The sequence below is a fragment of the Falco rusticolus genome, chromosome 7 (genome assembly GCF_015220075.1).
Source record: "Falco rusticolus isolate bFalRus1 chromosome 7, bFalRus1.pri, whole genome shotgun sequence".
Taxonomy (NCBI): Eukaryota; Metazoa; Chordata; class Aves; order Falconiformes; family Falconidae; genus Falco; species Falco rusticolus.
In genome coordinates this window covers 63,810,476-63,832,755 of record NC_051193.1, presented here as the reverse complement: position 1 = coordinate 63,832,755, position 22,280 = coordinate 63,810,476, and the positions used below count along the sequence as shown (strand labels likewise).

General features: G+C 52.0%; 1 protein-coding gene across 1 annotated transcript in view; it reads left to right on the top strand.

The window, feature by feature from the left end:
• The window catches only part of LTBP2 (latent transforming growth factor beta binding protein 2), a 73,955-nt gene that overhangs the window by 16,026 nt on the left and 35,649 nt on the right, over positions 1-22,280 (top strand). Inside the window, exons 4-7 of the mRNA XM_037395434.1 lie at positions 17,952-18,133; positions 19,412-19,582; positions 21,174-21,374; positions 21,729-21,997. Of these exons, the coding sequence (XP_037251331.1) occupies positions 17,952-18,133; positions 19,412-19,582; positions 21,174-21,374; positions 21,729-21,997 (823 nt within the window). The remainder of the gene's footprint in view (positions 1-17,951; positions 18,134-19,411; positions 19,583-21,173; positions 21,375-21,728; positions 21,998-22,280) is intronic.

Here is a 22,280-nt window from a genome sequence, read left to right as displayed (position 1 = left end):
TGTCTTTCTTGCTGCTACTCACTCAGTTGCTGGGCCAGGTAGACTGGCTTTGTTGGTAGGCACCACAGCAGACAATTTGCATGTGGCTTCCAGCAGAAGTCCCTCAGTCATAGTCAGTAAGTCATTACAGGGGAAAAAAAAATGTTAGGTGTCTAACCAGGAGGTAACTTCAGTTTCTTCTTTTCTCCTCAGAGCTGTTTTGAATTTTTCTGACAGCATCACTTTGAACTGCCTGAGAGGGCAGTTCAGCCTTTGTTTTTCTGTACTCCTGCAAGTTGCTTTTAACGTGCCTGTTGCACCTAAAGTAGCTGTTGCCTTTCTGCCTCTTCTGAAGCAGAGGCAATGCATGGGCTGGAGACATTTCTAGACACTTACTCTCAGCCATCTACAATTTTGGAGGGGTTCAGATGACTGACGAGGAATTGACTGACACGAAGCAGTTCACTGAAGCCAGCATATCTTGATGCCCAAATGAAAGACTATCTGATGGGAACCAAATTCAGGCAAGGCAGAGGTGATGCTGGCAGGGAGAGGTGGCTGAGCCTCTGTCATTGCTGCCCGGAGAGAGGCTTGGTGCCTGAGCGAACATGCAGCCCTTGCATGTGCCTGCAATCCTGGTCATTGCTGACGAGTTTCCCTGCAGCAATGCCACCTCTCTGTGTGGAGGGACTGGAGGGAGGGAGAGCAGTGCCCTTGGAGATACAGCACCTGTTGAAGGCTTTCCCAGTAAGGAACATGACCTCAGGCTCTGCACAGAGGACAGGGGGCTGTGCAGGCACTGGCAGAGCATTCCTGTCCAGAGAGTCAGACACAGCGTCTAGCGATCGCTGAGCTGGGATTGCTGAATGCCCAGCTGCCTGCTGTACCTTAAACCCTCTGGCACTGTCCCAGGGAAATAGGACTCCATTAAGGACCATGCCGTGCCCTTCCTCCTTCTCTCCCCATGGAGGCCATAGGATGTCACCTTATCCCATGTTTCAATGAGAGCATTTGATGTTTGTCCTTTGCAATAGCTGCAGGTAGAACCCTGGGACGTGTCGACCCCTGACTGCCTTCTGGAGCCATCCTCAGATTTGCCGAGACCGCTGTGCATGTCTCCAGGAGTGAGCTTTCACTGCCCCTCTGGGTGCTGTGCTGCGGGGTGCTGCCTTTCCTGCCCAGGCAATGCTTTGCAGGCAGGTCTGGGGCTGCCTGCACCCTGGCACTGGTCTGCATTGAAATGCCTCACTTTAGCCCCTGGACATTTTCCCGTACAATTCAGTTGCTTGGGTTTTGCCCACGGACCATATAACATATGGCGTGCAACTGGCATGACCTAAAAGTCTTGCTGCTGTTGGATGGGTTGTTTCCAAAATACTGTTGAGTGGCCGCTTCAGCCTGCCAACTTCTGGGCTAGCTGTGGAGCCTGCTGGAGTGAGCATCCTCAGCCGGAGGTGTGCTCTTGCTGCCTTTGCACCTGGGCGTGCCTTCCCGCTGCTTCCCTTGCACTGGTGTTAGTCTTCGTTTGGCCCCCCGGGTAAGTTGGCTCGGTTTAATAAACCAGCAAAAAAATTAACACAGCAAAATGAAGGATAATTTTTTTACCCTTCACTTCAGTGGGCTAAATTGGCTTTTTGAAAGGTGGTGAGGACCAGGAAAATTGGCTGGAATCACAAGGCTCGTGGTGGAGGGAAGGAAAGGAGTGGGCTCCCTTTTGGGGGGAAGCCTCTTATTAGGTTGGTCATTTGTCTAATTAAGCCATACGCTCAGACTTGTCTGAACTTGGAGCCTGACTCTTGCAGTTACAACATCATCTCTTTCTGTGCTACCGCTAAAGTACTCTCTGTGCTTCTGCATCGGGCTTTCTCTGTACAGCTGGGCTGTAGCAGCAAAAGCAAGGAGCAGATTTGTCTTCCCAGAGCTACGTAGGTCTTGCTTATACTTGCAAGTATGAGGATCTGTTTAGGCAATGCAACCTCAGGGTCACCTTCACTGGAGTTCAGTTTGCTGCCAAATCTGAGAGGAACACCTTGGGCTTTCCAGTCCTTGGTCTTCTCCTGGATAAGGATGGGTTGTGCTGGTGAGACACTGACTTTTTCTAGTCAGCCCACCACGATCTCACAGCGGCTGGCTTGCTTGTCTGATTTGTCAGTAAGGAAGAGGTAGAAGAAATTCTTGGTGGCTCGGTGGACAGAGGACATTGGGTGGTTCCAGGTCAGTGGTTGTGAGAAGACTATGAGATCCAGGACAAACAACCAGTCCCTGATTTCCCTGCACATTCGCATTGCTAACAAGGAGGAGTTGCACAAGAGCGGGAGCTTATAGACCTCTAAACCTCATCTTGCTGTGCCAAGACAGGAAATCAGTTCTCACATGAGTGAATTTGCTTTCTCCTTTTGTTTACTTGTGTGTATATTGGCTTTATTTGTGTTTGTTTGTACGGAGGTAGCAATCAGGAGCTCTGAAGTCATGCACTACAACAGTGCTGTATTAGATGCCGTATAAACATGCAACAAAACCCATGAATCCTCCCTGGAGATCTGCTCTCTAAGCAGAGATGCCTTTGGTCTCAAAGTGTTTTGAACTGAGTCTTCACAGAGAGTTAGGAGAGCAGCCTCCCAGGTTATTCAGGAATTGCCCGGACCAAAATATCCCCCACTTGCCTGAGTGATGGGTCTGCTTTAGAATTATTTATCTGCAGCTAGATGGACTTACTTATAATGACTGCCCTTTCACCATGGAGAGTAGCCTGGTCTGGGGGTAGGAAGTCTTTAGAAGTCTGGAGGAGCCTATAAAGCCTTGGTGAAGGGCATGACCAGGCAGCTGCCTGTTTTCATGGCCCCATCTCTGGTACATATGCTCAGGCTCTCCAGAGCTCACGCCTGGAAACAGAAGCAGCGATGCCTTCTGTGGTTTCCCTGCCAGGAGAGCCCGGGAAGAGCAACTGTGACAGCAGGAGATAAGTTACTGTCTTCTGCCCTCTGCCTTGGTGAGAAGTAGCAGCTTCTTGACCAAGGGTTGTACCAGTCATACACAATTGGTTGTACGGGCTGATTTGTATTTGCAGCTGGTGGATGTGAAGGTTAGCAAATGGAAATGTGGGCATTCCCAGTGTAGCTGTCATAGATGCTTTTCCAGGCATGCAGGCAGTCCTGGGAAGATGTGGACGTGGACATCAGCCTGAGTGTAGTGCTAGGCACAGATATCTGTAGTGCTGCAATGTTACACGTAGTCATCAATGGCTCTGTTTGGAGAGGTACTGGGGAAGAATTACTGCATCCTTGGCTTGCCTATATGGTGCACACTATCTCTTCTTCCTGGGACTAAAGAAAAAAACTTGCCCAGCCTTACCTGAGCTCAGCACTTTCCCAGGGGTAGACATGGCTAGGAGAAGGGCAGCTCCAGGTTTACTTTGCTGACACCAGAGCTGGTGACGCTCCAGCCCTCATCCCTTCAAATACAGGCTGAGCAATGAGTACCACTTCCCGAGCCCCTTCAGCAGGCCATGGCGCAGCAGAGGTTTCAACTCGGGTGTCTGAGGGAGCCTGCGGGGACTTGTTAGCTGCTGCAGAAGCCGGGAGGCCCTCATGCTGTGCTGCTTGGAACAGGGAGTGCTCTGGAGAGCAGAATCCTGGGGGTGTTAGAGGCCCTCCCAGCATGGACTAGCTGCAAATCCTCCCTCTTCTTGATCTCAGCCTGAATCTCTGCCCGGAGAAGCAAAGCCCCGACAACGGATGATTGTGCGGGTGGAGCTGCACCTCAGCCCAGAAGCCGAGCTAAATGAAAACAGCTTTGTTTTCCTAAGGCTGGAGTATCAGCAGAATTCCTGTTTATTTAGCAGGGAGTGGAAAGGGCTTGCACCCCTGCCCTTCACCGTCAGGATGGACAGCCTCTGACCCCAGGCAGCATGTGAGGAGGGTTCTGCTGCTGCCACCTGAGCAGGTCCCTCCTGCAGGAGTGCCAGGCATAAACCTGCAACCAGCGTCTATGCAAGGGAGCCGTGCTGCCCAGATGGGATGTGTGCACTGGATGGGGGCAGCCTGGGGAGCAAGGCATCCTTCCTCTTCACAGAAAAGAAGAGATGACTGGGACCTGCAAAGCATTTTCCCAGCATCCCAGGCAAGGGAAAAGGACATAGCTGTGGTATAAGGTGCTGAGACACTGTGAAGGCAGCTTAATGTGGCTAAGCTCTTGAGGGCAGGGAGCTTCCTCTGAGAGGGCTCTGTTTAGGCGGGGCAGTTGCTGGGAGTTGCCTGGTGTTTTCGGGATGGAAAAGGAAGAAGGCTGAGTTGTGACATGCCCACCCCACTGACTCCTATCTCAGAGCCTCCTCTCCAGCACCCTGGAGGAAACATCTCCTCCCTTCCTGATGAGAGGAAGGGCTATATGCAGCCCTCAAGGAGTTGTGGCAAGCACTCCTGGCCTGGGGACACTGGGAACCTCATGCCAGCAGGGAGGTTCTGCCAAAATCGCTATTCTCTCTCCTGGAAGCAAAGGATGAGGAACAGCAGAAAGCAAGCAGAAGGCAGGATCTTGGGTGTGCAGCAGAGGTTGCTGGATGAAGTATATTTCTTCCCTTTTGAATATTGGCTGAAACCAGCTCCTGTTCTGATGTCAGCCAAGTATCTAGCATGGTCCTTTGCAGAGGAGAGCAGGGCCCATGGCTGGATGTAAACCTCTCCACCCTCGGGTGGCCATACAAAACATGGTGTTGAGAACTGTGGCTTAGCAAAATCAGCTTGATTAGCTTGTTGTCATTGAGGACTAGCAGATAAAATGAAAGTTCATTGCAAGATCACTTGCTTTTTAAAGATGCTGCTCCAAACAGAGACAGATTTGTCTGAATTGTTAAAGCAGGATCTGGGGCCTCTTGTCTTGCCAGCTTTGAACTTTCCACATTTATGAGAAAAAGGGGAGCTTTCTTACTGGCTTACTTGGGTTGCTGCCAAATGTCCGGGACTGTTTGCCCACAATATATGTAGTACTAGAGGGAGGTCTATACTAGCCACATACTTCCTGAACACACCTCTGTACACTTCTGCTGGCTTTACATTTATGAGGGGTACAATTTATTGATACCCAAACAGCAGAGAAACTAAAAGCTGACCCTGGCTGAGAAGCTCCCCTCGTGTAGGTGCATCCTCATGGCACGGGCTGTGCCAGGTTTCCTACTTTGCTTGGGATGGGTCCAGCCCAGGAGATCCATAGTGTGTGATGTTGAATTCCTTGGGTAAAACACTGGTACCAGCCTTGCCTTCTGCCACTGCGGTATCTATATGCCCATTACTTGAATGACATATTTTCCTAGTGCGGATAAGCCCTAACTGCAGCTTTCTACCTTTGACAATATATTTTTCACAGGATGGCCAAGCGTTTACATTCCTTGATCCAGAGCGAACTTTGAGTAGATATCCAACACCTTGTTAAAAAATTGAAACTAAAAAGCTGGTGCCAGTCTGTGTGAGAATATGTGAGAAGAAATTCCACTCAGGGCAATGAGATCGCCATAAGCTCTAGACCTCGGCCCCCCTCCTGCTTTGACATAGTTGAAAGCCCTTGGCAAGCTGGCTGGGAAGCCTAAAGGAAACACTCAAGCTACCCAAGAGGAGCATAAATGTAATTTTTCTTATATAAAAATACTTCTATTTTTAAATTACATGATACACCTTCTCTAGCCTGGCACCAGCTACAGTTGCTCTACTTTCTAGTGTTTTAAAGCTGTCAGCACCATTCTGGTTTATGTGTTTTATGTATTTACTTTCTAGGGGGTTGCGTACGCTTCAGAGCAGCAGGAGGATAGCTGGCTTTTCAGGCTCCTTTTAAAACTCCAAATATGGGCTTTATATTAGGCCTGTTCATCTGCACCTCCTTGGGAGCCATTCCTATAGCTTAATTCAGGCTCTAGGCTTTGCGAGAAAACGGTCAAATGCACTTTTCCTTCTAACTGAAAGAAAAGTCCTGCTACTGTCAGCTTAGCTTGAGAGTACATGCAAGAGAGCAGGGTGCAGAGCAAATGCATTGTATGTGTGGTGGGTGAGGTAGTACAGAAAATCCAGTTTATAGCCTATTTTATATACTATACATATAGCATTTGGGACCTTTATGACAATACCATTTATAAAGCAGTTGTATAAAAAAGAAAGATGTTAGAAGAGCGCTAACACCACACGATCAAATGCTGGAGAGCTTTTCCCCAATGCCTGAATTAGGATTGTCGTCCAGCTTGCTTTTAGCTCCCTTGTGCACATGAATTACGCTGCACTTTCCCATACCTGACTGTGTGCTGCCTTATTTGGTTTAAGCTGGTACTTAAGCAAAATCAAAGCTGTTCTCTTTGGTTTCAAGTGCTTTCCACAAATCACCAAGTGCTGGCAGGACACAAGGGATGAATTGAAGTTGATCTGGTACAAGGAGCGGTTGAAATGCAGGTGTAGAATTCTCCATGTAAAATATGCTCGCTTTCTTCTTTAGTCAGAAGCATCCTGAGAAATGCTTCCCTGAGCGCTTGGTGCTGGATGGGATTGGTATCCAGTTCTCCGCACCACCTCATTATTGTCTCACTTGCGTGGGGACTCTCTTCGGGGACATACAGAACCTAAACATATAGGCAGGCATTAAGAAGAGATTCAGACTGGAAAAATATTATCTGTTACAGCTGAAGGAAAAAAATTCTCCATGGGAGGAAGAAATATGGAAGAAGGAGAGGCTGAGATTTTGCAGAGTAGGATTGAACAGCAAATTAGGCAGCAGAGAGTAATGCGTTGCGGCTGCATGCTGGAGGCCGGTGGTGCTTAGGACTTTGGAGGCAAAAGCCCTGAGTCTCATGGGTTTTTTTCCTGTGTACCCTGGGGTCCTGCACTGAGTCAAGGTATTCTTTGTCGCTAGAAAAGATCTTGACAAATTGGAAGGAATTCTGAGAACTACAAAAGGAGGGAGGGAGGGAGCTGAGGGGAATGGTTAACAGACCCACATCTGCAAAACTGAGGCAAACGCTGGCCTTGGAGGATGGGGAGCATACTTGGAGGCTGAGGCTATCTAGAGGGGGCAGGTAGGGTGTATTAGGTTGCCTGTGGCCTTGGCAGGGTGGCCATGCTAACTTTTCAGCTACGAGGCTTTCTGCGACAGCGAAGTGCCAAACTTTTCCAGGGATGTAATGACAGGTTGATAACGACACTGGAGCTTTGCCTTCTCCATCGCTTTGGAGCTGTGCTGCTGAGGAGCTGGAGCCCCAGCACTGCCAAGGCAGGCGCAGCCCTTCTGCCTGCTCCAGATCCCTTCCCACTGGGGATGCCATAAAGCCTGCTCCTTCCTGCTGGTCCTTGGTGTGGCTACTGAAGGCCACGAGGGAGAGGTGTGAGAGCAGATTTGTGGTCACGGTACTCTGGAAGCACTGGCTTTGCTACCAGGCATCATGCACACGTGGCCAGGAGCACTCCTGGTCCCCAGCCAGGCTCTGACTGGTGAGCAACTGGAGAGATGGAGCCAGTGCAGAACAGTACAGAATAAAAATCACCAGGATGGTCGTTCCCCGTTCCCTGGCAGGGCTAAGACTTCAAGAGTGGGCGGCAAAGTGTCACATCCCAGCACAGCTCTCATGGCTGGAGGGCTTCAGGTGAGGGAATCCTATGTGTGGCTGGGGATGGAGAGATGTGAGGGGACCTAACTACATTGAGCTAATAGATCCGAAGGCCAGGGTGTCCTGATGGCTGTTCAACCATTGTTTTAGCTTAAAATATGTCTCAGATCCGCAGCGTTCCCAGGGTGAGTGGGAGGCTTCCCAGCACCTCCTGCTGCAGGTGGAAAACCTCCGCTTCTCCAGATGAGAGGACTACACACATCTCTTCTCCACCCTGTTGCTCTCATGCCCTCTGTGTGTGTGTGCAGCCACCAGCTCTTCACCCCCCTCACACGCCTGCGATGAGAGGCTTTGCCTGCCCTCTCCATGTCCCGTGTAACGCAGGGGGCAGGCAGCTGGCTCCCCTTGCTCCCCGGGGTACGTGTGGGCATGAGGATGAATAGGATAAAGTGTTTCTTAGGGCTTTGAAGCTGGCAGCCCAGTGGAGGGGGTGAGTGTTTCTAGTCGACAAGATGGAAATGAAACTCAAGTGCTTGTTTGCTCCCTGCTGTAGGGGGGAGGCGAGTGACCTCCCCGCAGCTGGCGGGCGGCTTTTCTCTGGCTGATGTCTCTGCAGCAGGTTTCATTAGATGGAGCCTGGTCCTCAGCTCGCAGCTGTTGTGTCTTGTGGAGACAGAGGGCCTTTTGGGCTGGAGACCTCAGTGTGCTTGTGGGCACAAGGGCAGGTTGATTTGTTGCCCTCTCCTCTTGCATGCCTCTGCTCTAAACACAGCTCCCTCCCTTGCCAGGCAGGACCCTGCTGCTCACTGTGCTGGAGAGCACAGGGAGGAGCAGAGGGGCAGCGAGGGCATTGCTGTGGCCAGTGCTGGTGGCTGAATCCTCTGTGGGGTGGTCACGTCGCACAGCAGACAACTCAACTCTCCAACTGTGCCAGCATCTTACGCCCAGTTTTGTAATGGTGCAAAAGCTGTGGCTGTGGGGTGATGCCTGCAGTAAGATGGTGCCACTGATGGAGACCTTCATCTGATGGCAGTTGTTAGGACAATCCTGGATGGGTCTCTTCTCACCATGGTGTGAGAGCGGCTATGCGACTGCCTCTGGCAGCAGTGCTGTGCCTGTTGATCACGGTGCCGAACACCAGCTGCTGCAGGCAGGCAGGGGAGCCAACTGGAGCAGCTTTCTCGCTGTTTCAGCCCGAAGGAGTGTGCGGCTGAGCTGAGGAGAGCAGGGCTGCACAGCCGCCCGTCTCGCCTGCCACTCACCGCACACGCCGCGGGCCAGCCTGGGTGGTTCTGCCAGAGGGGTGGTAGCTCGCCTGGCCTCCCTCCCTGCTTTAGTCTATGGAGTGTGCAAGGTTTGGCCCAGACGTGGCATTTGTAATCAAGTAGCCTGGCCTGGTTCCTCTGCTGGCTCCACTTGAAACTCAAGAGTGGTTGCAGGCTGCATTTTGATTTTTCTGGGAGGCATTGGCCCGCACTTCAGCTCCGGAGACGGGAAGATTGCAAACAGCTCTTCATCGTGCTTGGTATTTGGAAATCACAGTTCTGGTGATTTTATGGGTCAGCGCTAAGGTCTGATGGATCCAACCAGGGGTGCGATCTGCCACTCCTAGTGACTGCCTGGTGCCGTGCCCTTGCTCAGGGCATGTTCCTGCAGCCTTGCTGGGCCAGGCAGATGCTGTTCCCATGCTTGGAGAGCTGGACTTCTTCCAGGGAGTCAGTTGCTCACTCCCTAATACATGAGAGCAAAGAAAAGCACTCACAAAGTGGTGGGTGGCATGTGTGGCACGTGTGGCAGGGGAAGGGCATTTAATGTCAGCAGAGAGCAGTGTGGAGATGTGTGAGCAGCCACTTTGGCTAAGGAGAAAATTAGACCCCCAGAGACTGGTTAAAAAGAACCTGTTAGCTGTCTGTGTGCTTAGAGAGGTTCACTTATGTGGTGTCTGGCAACTCCTGAGCAGATAAAAATAGAATTCACAACCCATCTCCTTCTCCCTATGTGTTCTCATGCACTACATGGTGGGCTGGGAGCTGGCTCGGGTGGCCCTAGAGCACTGGCACTGCTCTGGGGGCCAGAGGAAGGAAGATGCCAGGGTGACGGTGGTGGAAAGACTGAACTTGGTAGCATGGGACAGACACCTGGTGACTTCACTGTCTCACAGACTTGCACATCTGTTGCTGCGATTTGTAGTGAGAGATCCAGAGAGATATCAGCCAGCTACTGGCACATATATCAAGCAGAGCAGGGAACTGGAGTTGCCACTGCAAGGTGGCACAAGAGACAGCCCAGAACGAGAGCCATGTGGGCTCTGGGGGAGCCCCTTGCTAGCCATGGTGAGGGATAGTGGTGGCATCCAGCTGCTGGAATGACATGGCTCCTGGGCTCGTGCCAGCAGCATTGAGTGTGCATGTGGGGCAGGGAGTCTGACATGTGTTCCTGCCTGTGCAAGCCCCGCTTTAACAGTGCTCTTTGTGCCCAAGGCAAAGGGTGTTGTCATTGGCATGTCTGTCCACAGGAGCTCTGGAGGCATCCCAGGGGAGGGAGGATTTCCATGACTTCCTGCTTGCCTGATGACCTGACTGTGTGTGAGTTGTGCCTGTGGCACTACAAGGTGTCAGGTGAACATTCCAGGGGACACCTTGGCAACTGAGATCTGTTGTGGTAAGCAGTAGGGTTGCCACTGGCTTGCATGTCCCCGTGAGGGTCCATACGCCTGTGTCTGGTGTCCCATCTGGTATGAGATCTGGTTGCAGGTAACTGTGAATCGGGCACGAAGGTGCCTGGATGGTCATTGCTGTGGCCTTCATGGTACACAGGTCCTGCGTGGCTCAGCCAGGAAGGTCTCCTGCCTGGGCGAGGCTGGTGGCAGCTTCTCCTGGGCAGGAGACCTTCCTTTGCCTTCCACCAAACCCTGGGGAACAGGGGGCATCGGATGCCGGTGTCTCCCTCACTTGTATGGGGGGTACCGGGGCTGAAGGCAGCCGCAGGAGAGATGGTGGGAAGCCTGAAGCGGGCAGGTTTCAGAGCTATCTCTGCTGCTCCTGGGGAGGATAATAAACTGAGCCAGGATTTATGGACATAATGTGGGTGGGCTTGAAGTCAGGTGTCTTGTATGGTGTGGTTTCCCTGCTCCTCCCTGAGCCCTAACAGAGCTGTCTTCCTTGTCAGCATGTTTGTGAGCTAATTGATAATAAACTTGAGTGGTCTCTAAGCAATGCCTCTCCTGTGCTCTGGGGCCTGCAGGCTGAGCCATGAATCCCATCTGCCTGCTGGGGAACCTGTTTGGAGTCCAAGAAATGGGAAGTTTCTGGTCTGTGGTCAATTTGCTGCTTTCCAAGGCTGGCTGCTTCTCTCTCCCCCTGTAGACACAGACGCTGGTGTTGAGGCTGCCCATTCTTCTGCGATGCTTTAGTGGAAAATCAGCAACTGCCGAGCATTACAAAGGGGGAAGTGAATCACTGATTTTGGTCCCTGTGGCCCCAAGCAGGGAGGGCGTCTAGCCAAAGGGACAGGCGGATGGACAAGACAGACACCGAGTATATTGTTCGACATTTTAAAACCAGAGGAGAACTCGCCTGTTGTCCTGGCAGGTTATCAGGGGCTGAGCATGACTCAGCCCCCGTCCTGGCTGAGCCCTCTCGCCTTGGAGCCGTGTGTGCAGGCTGCGGGCTGGAGGAGCTGGGGTGGGCTTACCAGTGCCACAGCGGTTTGCCTCCGGGGGACCCTGGTCCCAGCCCCGCAGGCACATGCTGCCTCGCTGGGTGGTTAGAGGCAGCAGCTGCATCCCAGGCAGCAGGCTGGTTGTGTCTGGAGAGATGGAGCTTGCTAAGCTCCAGCCCTGGGGTGGGCATTTCTGGACCCTGGGAAGATGGTTTCTTCTCTGAGGTCTGCTTATCTGCAGCTTTGCTTCAGCTAGTGCTGCCCCACTCCATTGTTGCCCTCCTGGGAATTGCTGTATGGTCTCTGACATCTCTCCCTGGTGCTTAGCAAGGTGTGGGTTTGTTTCCAGCTGGGAGGGTGACTTTCCAATCCCCATCTGGCCAGTCCTTGCCTTGTCTGGGGTTAGCACCCCTCCCCGCTGACTGCCCCGTCCAGGATTCACGTTCTCCGCAGCGCCTCGGGCCGTCCACCCCGCCATGGTCAGTCAGGCTTTGGCTGGGGAGAGGGCGAGGCAGGCTGGATGAAAAACCAGTAATACCCCTGTGGCACTTGGCTCTGCGTTTCCTTTACGCAAACGCGGAAAAAACACCATTTCCCAGCTCACGAGCGATCTGGCCAAAGTCAACAGTTGGATGCAGAGCAGCCGATAGAAACTAAATCCAGGAAAGACTGAGGTGTTGCTGCTGGGGAGAGGGAAGTGCTTTGAAGACTTTGCCACCTTTGCCTCCAGTCCCAGGGAGGACGGCTGGCCTCAGGTCACTAAGAGAAGCCACAGCTGTGTACCCACCTGGATTCCCTGTGGTTTTTGCTTACCCAGAGAACCACAGTCACCAAAAGAGTTCAGAGGTTTGAAAAATGCTTTCCATATACAGTGGGTTAGAAAAACTGTATTGTCTTCCGGAGCCTGTGGTCTCAGTGACTTTGTTATTGTGATTCTGTGTACTTAGTCTTGAAATGGCAGGCTTTTTTTAAAAAATGGATGATTCAGAAAACAGTGGTCCTCATGTTGACCTGTGTGGTTGCCAGGAGCCTGCTAGCTCGGTCTTCTGCTTGCTGTCCTCAGTGGGGTGAGAGATACCTCTCATCTCCTCTGGGCAGGGAACAGGCATCTTGCAAGTTCATCTGGGGGAATACAACATTTTTGTAACTGTCTCAGTGGTGCCCAGTGACAGGACAAGGGGCAACGGGCACAAACTGCAGCACAGGTGGCTCCACCTGAATATGAGGAAAACTTCCTTGCTTTGAGGGTGACCAAGCCCTGGGACAGGCTGCCCAGAGAGGCTGTGGGGTCTCCTCTGGAGATGTTCAAAACCCACCTGGATGTGACTCTGTGCAGCCTGCTCTGGGTACACCTGCTTTAGCAGCGGGTTAGACTAGATGATCTCCAGAATTCCCTTCCGATCCTGACCGTTCCGTGATTCTGTGTTTCCTCTAGCCTGCTGTCCCTAAAGCAAATACAGTGCAGAGTGCAACTGATAACAAAACCTATTTAAAACAGAACCTTTATACACAGACAAAGGTGCAGTGGCAGGTGTGCAGATCCCTTGCTGGATGTCATACAGGTGTTATTTGGATCCTGCAGGAATGTGTAGCACTAGAATGTAAGGAACCAGGTCTCCCTCAGTTCTCCTAACTTCTGGCATGTGTCCTCAGGAGCTTATGGGGAGTCCAGGTCCTTGACCTGCATCTCAGAAGAGAGCAGCTACGAGTGCTTTATTGAGTAGTTTTGAACGGCTGCAGGTGTGGGTCAGCCTGCTTGCACAGCTGCCTTCCAGCCCAAATCTTTTTAAATTTTAATTAATGCCTAATACCTATAGGAGTGAAACTTTCCACATGCTGGTGACTGAGGTCTCTCAGCCAGTGACCTTTCAGCTGTCAGCCCGCTAGAGATCAGCAGGAGCACACACATTCATGCACCTGGAAGGAGATCACTGCTCCCTCTACCTTCCCTCCTTGACCTGTGTTTTCCCCTGGACCGCTGCTGCTGTTAGCTGGACACCACAGAGGTGGGTGCCCCAGGACAGCTCAGAAGGAGAGGTGTCCTAGGAGTCTGCACACTGTTTCTGCCCCACAGGCTGTGCCTGACACGGAGAAAGCTGTCAGCAGCTCTGACAGATGAAGAGCAGGGAAACCAGCTGCTTGGCAGGCGGTCGCCCGTAAAGGAAGAGACCACTGCCTCTTTGCAGAGATCTGTGCTGGCCATGTGCCTGGCTGGAAGAGTGGAAGTGAGTAATACCATGCTGAGGGAGGCTGTAAGACTGAATGAATGTGAAGCCCTGGGACTATTAAGTGTCTCAGAACATAGTGCTTGAGGTGTCAACCTCCTCTGCCTCCTCCCCGAGCAGGTGGAGGCATGGAGAGTGGTAGCACAAGCTTCCCACTCTGCTGGTTTGGAGCTGCCCCGTCTGTTTCCCATCCTCGCTGTTACCCCTAGGACAGCCACACCAGTCAGAGAACTTGTGCTAATGCGGATCCCTGGGAACTGGACAAGCTCCAGACAAATATAAAGATCCACCAAATGGTATGGGATTGCTAATGCCTTCTGGCCAGGTCTGTACTGATGTGGTGCGCTCAGGTTCGTTTCCCAAGACCCTTCAAGCAAGCCAGTCCCCATATGCCCGGCGTGGACTGACTGTGAAGGTTTGGAGAGGAAAAGCTCTGGTTTGCATTCCCTGACCATAAGCCAGCTGCTTGGCGTGACTTGGAGATGGATTGGGACTGACAAACTGAGATGGAAAGATGCCTTTTGCCATTGATTTCTGTGGCCCGGGGTTGGATGGTGTTACTCAACACAGTCCACAAATCCCAGAGCTCATCCGCCTAGAATAGAACCAAATAAACAAATTAATTCAAAGCAAATCTGCTTCCCCCTGCTGTGACACACACTAGAAAGCTTTGCCAACAGGATCCCAGTAGGATGGCTTTTCCTCAAGTGTTGCAATCTATGGAGTAATGTTCTTCCTCCATTTTTCCTTTGGGAAGTTGGCACTGCCCCTCATAGCAAGCACACATAATCCACTTTTCTTTGTAACTGAAATGCTAATGATTGTTTTATTTAAAGCTGTTTATATGTTGGGTTTTTTTGAAACAAAATCTGATGATCCTGGGAATGACAGGAGTTGTCCCTAAAGCCAAAGGGTGGAATTCCTTCAGGCAGGCAATGGGTAGCATCCAGCCGAGCCCTGATACTTGCATGTAGCATGCTGCCATCCTCAAGGATAGATACGATGTACTTTCAAGCACAAGAGCTGCTATTTCCCTGTCTTATGCCACCAGTCACTTCCACCCAGTGACTCTTCAGAACTCGGGGCTGAAGTTGCCCTCAAGTGACCAGCACTAGGACAGTGAGCATTGCTGGACTGGGGAACTCTCACTTTTTTCCCTTGGGGTGCTTCCATCTATGCAGTAAAAGGCCTTGGAACCCCAGCCACGTTGGGGTCTGTCAGCAGGCATCAAAGAACAAATGTGCCTGAGCTTCCAGGGTTTCATAGCTCTCACCTAGCCTCCCTAGAGCTCCACACGGCTTTTCCTTTGTCACTAACAAAACCAGCAGTAGCGCACCAGGCAACAAAGCAGTAGGCAACAGGCACCAGAAGTTCCTTCACTGGCAGCAGGGCTGAATTAGTAGCTCAGAAATGTGTGAGCAGGTCATGCCTGACCCCCATGGCCATCAGGGGCAGGTGGTACTCCTGCAGAATCTCAGGAGACCTTCTGAAAGAGGCTGGCAGGGACTGAGGTAGGACTGAAACAAAGTTCACTTTTCTGCAATTATTCTGGTTAGCTTTGCAGATTACTGAAAAACAAGCAATGTTTGCTGCCCTCATCTCAGTTTAGAGCTTGATTTTAACAAGACAACAAACACTTTTATCAGCAGGCATCTGTGCTCTTTGGCCAATCCCACTTGCTCAGTCTCCATCCCTGAATGACCAGACTCCAAACAGCATACGAACCTCCAGCCTGCCAAGCTGGGTGTCTGCCCAGCAGCAGGGGTTACCTGTGCTGCTGCTTCTCAGAACTCCCACTCGTGCCCCCTCCCAGCAGCTCAGCCCTCATTTTCAGGGTTTTCCTTCATTAGAAACAATTAGGTAATGCATGTCCAGACCGGGGACCTCTGTCTCTGAAATAAAACTGTTCATTCTTGGATTCCTACAGCTCAAGGCCAGAAATGATCAATAGATCAATACATAACCTGAAATTGCCTTCAGGACAGCACAGATTATGCATCTTTATCTAGTTATATTTGCCCTGTTCCAGTGATGTCTCATCGCCCAGCAGTATGCTTTCCTCTCCTGAAGCAATGATATGGGGAGCTGGGGAATCCACTGCTGGGGTGTTTTTTGCAGAAGGAAAACAGCTACGGTGCTGCATGTGGGTGTGAATTCTAGTAGGGAATCATTTGGCTTTGGTTTGCAGATGTTGTTATATGACTTGCCTTTCTCGGTTAGATTACAAGGCTCTTTACACCCAGCATTTTGTTCCTGTGGAGAAACCTGTGCCCTGTAATCAGAGCACCTCTTCATCTTCTTTTTGCTAAATTGAAGAGATGGAATACTTTAGGTTTCTTGCAGAAAGGCATTTTCACCAACCCTCAAATTACTTTTGTCATGTTTTTTCCCATATCCTCTCCGGTTTTTCAACAACCCTTAGAAGATGTGACATACTTAGTTCAGATCAGCACTAGATGTGATATTTTAGCATATATACACCCTGCTGAGATGAGGATGTGTAGGGAGGCAAAAATACCTCCCTGTTCCTGCAGTGTTTCACTGCCCTTATATCAGGGCATTGAATTGACAGTTCATATTTAATAGCTTGTCATTACCCCCCAAAATCGTTTCAGAATTGCTGTTTGCCAGGATTGCCTCCTTCTATCTGCAGCTGCTGCCTGCATTCCTTCTTCCTTGAAGTGCAATTCTGCATTTGGCTCTATTAAAATCCCATATTGCTTGGATGGATTTGCCCTCCGCAGTGATCCAAACTTCTCTGTGCGATTGCTCTGTTCTCATCACGATACACCACATTGCAAATTTTTGTGTCAGCAGCACACATTATCAATGTCGTTTGTATGTTTATTTCAAAATGAAAATATTTATTTCCAGATGAAATCCTTGAATCTTGCCAGGCCTCGTACAGATCACCCTGGAACCCATCTAACTCCCTCCCCGGTGACAACTGCTTCTTGTGTTCTGTCACACAGCCAGTTTGTTATTCATTTCACATGTGCCTGATTGACATCGTACTGCCCTGTTTATTTTTTTATCGGAATAGCATGTCTCTCAGCCTGCCGGTGTGCATGCATGTATGTAATTCTATTGAATTATGAAAATGGACTCCTTTGACAAGTGGTTCTCCATAGACCCCACTGACTAGACCTCACTTCTGTGTGCCTTTCCTTTAGTTCCCAATTAATTGACCCGTGTGTCATCTTTTCCATTCTGTTGTTCAGAGCTGATTTTGGGCTCACTGGCTTACAGCTACCTTGTGTGTTGTGCTTGACCTCTTTGAATACCGGCACAGCATTAGATCCCTTTCCATCTCCCCAAATTTTACTGTTATTCCAAGCTATCCAAGCCAGGAATGTCAGTGAGCCAGAGCTGCTGTAGCCAACTCTCGTTGGATCATCCAATCTTGTTGGGTTTAGAAATCTGTGTTCCCTGTAGACACTGTAACACCTCCGCTGTGCCCACTGTGACAGGGAAGTTTATAAAAACCATAAAATGGGATGGACCTCTCTGGGCACTTTGGTGGGACAGGGCTAGCCTCTTTGCCCCAGCCATTCCGTCAGAGATGGAAGTGTTGGATAGGGTATGCAGAAGACCTGTTGGTGTAGTTTGGTTTCAGAGGCATCCAACGCTGGGACTTTCAAAGAAACTCAAGGGGTGTACAGGCAGCCAACCTATTTTGGCCCATGGTGTAGTAAAGCCTTTTTCCTTGAGTGAGGAAGACATTTGCTGGTAAGTGCAAAGCATCTTCTTGGAGGTTTAGTGCTGCCAGTCAGTGAAAGGGAATGGGAGCAAGTGCAATGGAGCACAATGTGCTCTTCTGATGGTTTGATTCAAAGAGCTCTGCCTAGCAGTCTACATGGCTTTATGAAAGAGTGTAAGAAGTGTGATCCTGTGAGCTGTTTTCCCCAGAAAACACCAAAAGCCATAAAAGCAGTTACTGCAGAAAATTGTACTCTGCACTTACAGGGCTGAGTTCTTCGTCATTCTCTCATTTGTGACTCTCATGGGCCAAGTTTTGTTTATTTGCTTGGCCTGACTTCTCTTCTGAGTGCCTCACTGGTTCTTCAGTGTTCATTTGGGACTGGGAAGGCAGGCCCTGAGAAAGATCCCACCGCAAGAACAAGTGTATTTGGAGCTGCTTGTGTTTGCTGGAGAAGGGATGTGGTGGGGCAAGGAGCAGCCCTTGAGCGTGATGGGCAGGTGGAGGTTCTTCAAGGCAGCCCGAGTGTCCCTGTGGTGGGGCAGCCTGATGTGTCAGTACAGGGAGGGTATCTTGGTGAGTACTATGCTCTGCCAGGTTCAGGGCATGGGGCATGGTCCTTAGAGTGAAATGGTGCCATTGTGATGACCGTAAGCAGGTGAGGAGTGGGACCCTGCTCAGGCAGGCAGAGGGCTGTGTCCAGCTGGTGGCTCAGGCAGTGAAGGCTGATGCAGGGTATCCTGGTGGATAGGCACTGTGGGTCAGCACAGTTACTTGTGAGGAGTATCAGTTCATTTTTTCTCTTCCACAGGACTCAGAGCAGAATTGGCTCTCCTGTCTCCCCCCAGCACACAGGGCTGTCACGGACTGTCCGGCGCTACCCAGCCAGCAATGGCCAACTCACCTCTAATGCACTTCCCAGCGGGAATGGACATGAGCAGAGCAGCTCTGGGCCACACATGGTTTCTCAGGAGCATACCTTGTCTGCAAGGGGTAAGACCTCCAGGGCTGTTTTGGGGCTTCTTCTTGGGGTGCCATGGCAAAGGGCAATGATGTGACTGGGGATCTTCAAAAAACCCTGGACTCCCAGGACTGTGCCACTGGGTGGGATGGAAAGGGCGGGTCAGCGTGGGCATTGCTGGGGTTAGTGAAGAAAGAGACCCTACCGAAGGAGGACAGATCAGTGGAGCAAAATGCTGGCAGCAGGGGAGAGGATCTAGAGGGATGTGGCAGATGCCTCCCAGAGGTGTTGAACATCACCCCAGCATGCTGCCCTGAAGGAGGATTGCCTCAGTCTGTAGGGACAGTGTTTCCCAGCTTCCTTCTCGGTCTGAGCAGCCCTCGAGGTCAGATTGTGCAACCAGTGTCTAGTTGTTCCCTTTGGCTGCTCCCTTGGCGCCTTCTGACATGAGCGGGGATCAGGCCAGGCTGCTGGGACATGCAGTTGCTGATCCTCAGTGCCTCCCCAGCTAGGACAGATGCAAGTTGTCTTCTGCAGCTTGGCTCCCCCTGAAGCTGCGAGTCCCCAAGGAGGCACCATGTGGCATCTCAGCCCTTATGAGTAGGGCTTTGAGCCTGACTGAAGCTGTAATCTCAAAGTGGGGGTTGAAATGAGGAGAAGAGAGGCTGAGCACAGCAAGGGGGCTGTCTTGGTGGGCCGGGGTGGAAGGCTTTGGTGTCGAGCCAGCTGGTTCATGGTTACACAATAGTTCTACCTGTTGTCCATTTTCCACAAGCCCCCAAGAGCTCTGAGTGTGATTTCCCCCCGTATCTAATGTGAGGGTGGTGGGGGACCAGCAGGGGACTGCAGGTAACTGTAGGAGGTCAGGGGGTGCTTGTAGGGAGACACTGGTTTTCTCAAGCCCTGATGTCCTCTTTGATGGATACCAGCGTGTCTGTTCTTGTGGAAAGCCTTCCAGTGGTTTAAGGGCAGCCAGTCTCCCGGCTACTGATGTGGCTGGAGAAGAAATATTGTCTAAAGCAGAAAAACGCCCTTTATACTGGAGTTAGTGTGTGTTCACAGCGAGTTATGCCACTCTGACTGGGCAGGCAGAGCACGCTGCTTGCTGTTTTTCATGTGTTGACAAACCTTTACCAATGCTGGTGCAGAGGACAGGCTGGAGCAAGCAAGGGGCAAGGAGAGGCACTACCCCGGGGAGGGACACGGACCCCTCCTTGTTCTGGGAATGCTTCAGAGCTTGACCTGTGAATTACTGGCCCCCTGGCCTGGAGATGCTGCTTCCACTTTGCACTATCCTTGTTTTTTTATAGGGGCCAACCTGACAGAGAAGATTAGGAAGATAAAAATTGTCTTCACACCCACCATCTGCAAACAGACGTGCCGGAGCGGACGCTGCTACAACAGCTGCGAGAAAGGAGACACCACCACTCTCTACAGCCAAGGGGGGCATGACCACGATCCCAAGTCCGGCTTCCGCATCTGTGAGCACCCTGAGGCCCCCAGCCCACCTTCCCGCCTGCTCCCTCACTCTCCTCCTTCTGCCTTTCCTGCCTTTACAGACTGATGGCTTGGGCTCCTGTAGGGATGGGAGGAGATGGCCTCTCTCAGTGCCTTGGAAGACATCTCCTGGGGTCTTTGGGGCTTACTCCATCTCTGTCTCTGGGGGAGGAAGACAGACCGTGCCTCATTGCTCTTTCCTGGGCAAGCAACTTCTGTTTCCATCCCACCCCAGGTAGAGGGGACGCGTGTGTTTGAGTCAGGCCTGCGGCCAAGCCTCACCACCCCCTCCTTCTCAGAGCCAGCTCACTGCTTTCATTGGCATCCAGTCTTGGGGCTGACTTTCATCACCTAATTTCCTCCTGTTCTCTTCTTTCACTCACGTGGCAGCCAGGAGAGCTGGCTGCAGGTTGCACGCTGTTCTTATAAACAGGGCTGCTGAAACCTCTGCTCTCCTTTCAGAGCTTCTGGGATTGCTCCTCAGGTCACTGGGATACCGAGCTTTGGGTTGGGCACGTCCTCTTGGAGCCGGTTGGTGGGAGCAGCCTGCAGGACCTGGTGGGACTTGTCCTCTGAAAGCCTCTGTAACTCTCAAATTCTTCTAATGCTGAGAGAGTGCAAAGTCCGGCTATTGTGGACACTGACTGATGGAGGGTTCATGGGAATTTCTGCCTAGATCCCAGTCCAAAGATGCATCTCCTGCCCCCAAAACTGGTTGCTGGACTTGAGCAAATGAACTTGGAGCAGAGTGGGAGCTCATCCCCTGGTATGAACCTAACAAGCCATCCAGGGATGTGCAGCAACAGCGTCTCATCTCACACTGAAATGAGTCAGGATGATCTGTCAGGGAATCCCGTGCCTTGCCCAACTGTTGCTTACACTGAGAGACGCTCTGGGTTGCTCCAAGCATCTGATGAGGCCAGAAAAGACGTGACTTCGGTTTCATCTGTGGATGCTTTTTCAGAGCCTGGGCAGATGAATTGCTCCTGGTTCTTTTGTCCCACTCCACACTTCTCCCACTTGAGCTGCTGGCAGGGCCAAGGCTGGCCAGGAGACAGGCTCTGAGGACGTGGCTCTCTGCCCGTTCTCTCCTTCTGCCTCTCCCATCCCCGCTGAGTTCCCTTCTGGGCTGGGAGTACAAACCCTGCCAAGCGGGGAGGGGGCGATGCAGAAGAGAAGGAATTGTGCTGACTCAGCCACATGCAGCTGCCATAGCTCCCGCCCCACTCTGAGGGATCCTGCTGTGCCAGCAACACCACCTTGGCCCTGGGGGGCTGCCCTGCAGGGCCTGGGACCCCCAGGCTGGCTGTGGCCCCAGAGCCCACGGGAGGGCTCATCATCTTCAACCCATGACTCCGGTCCTGAGCAGAGCTTGGGGAAAATGGTGGTGCACAGCAGGGACCTCAGGCTGCCTCCAGGCTGCAAGTGCTGACCGTAGCCCAGTGCTGGGCCTGGTCCTTGGGCCACGCGGCTACTGCTGGCCCAGATCCAGGTGCCTGGGCTCCCACGGCCGCCCCTTTGGCTAGAGCCAGCGTCTCAGCTTCTCTGCTAAGCAAACCTCTCTTTGCCTTGCAGACTTCTGCCAGATCCCCTGCCTGAACGGTGGGCGCTGCGTGGGCCGGGATGAGTGCTGGTGCCCCTCCAACTCCACAGGGAAGTTTTGCCACCTGCCGGCTCCCTCTCTGGAAAAGAAGCAAGGAGGGAGAGCCCCCAAGACCCCGGCCAGCAGCTCCATGAAGCACTCCACCTACACCCTGCCCTTGTCCAACCAGCTGGGTGAGCGTGGCCGGCAGCTCCCGACCCCACATTTTCCTCCTGCTTGGGTGCTCCTCAGATCTTCATTAAGAGACCCGAGGAGGCCACTACATCCTTATGCTTGCCTTTTCAGGCCAGGTGGTTAGAAAAGTGGTTCCTCTGGTTTCTGAAGGGCTCAGGTTGCTGGGGAAAGTTTTTGATGGGTTTGTCCTGGTTCTGGACTAAGTATTTTCCCTTAGATGCAGTTTTCCTCTAGATTTGCTCCTGGAGTTAGTCTACCCCTCCTCCCTTGTGACTTTGTGGATGACAACGATGCTCCTCGGGTGCCAAATTGCTGCCAGATTGTCACAACTGTGGTATAAATTAATCTTTCAGCTTCCCTAAACCCTTCCCTGGTGAATGTCCATATCAACCACCCTCCAGAAGCCACCGTGCAGATTCACCAGGTGGCCAGGGTACGGGGTGATGCAGAGGTGTCGGAGGAGAACAGCGTGGAGGCGGTCCTGGTGCCTCAGCTGGCCGCCGTGCCCTGGTACACCTATGCCAATGGGAATGGCAACAGCATCGCCACAGAGGGTGGCCAGCAGCAGCAGCGAGCCCCAGGGTTGCTGGGGAGGTGCTTTCGGGAGGCTCTCCATGGGCAGGTAAGGGGTCACCTGTGTGTAGATACCTTTCTTCTTCTGGGGTACACATGCAGTGGCTTATGGGCCAGGGAGTGTGGCCTTTCATTGTGTGAAGCTGTTCAGCATCAGCATGGGCATGGGCATCACCCAGGTGCCATGGGCATCACCCAAGTGCCATGGGCATGGGCATCACCCAGGCGCCATGGGCATCACTCAGGTGCCACGGGCATGGACATCACCCAGGTGCCGTGGGCACGGGCAGCAGTGTGTTAGTACTTGGGGGAAAAATCCCTTTTTTTGGCCC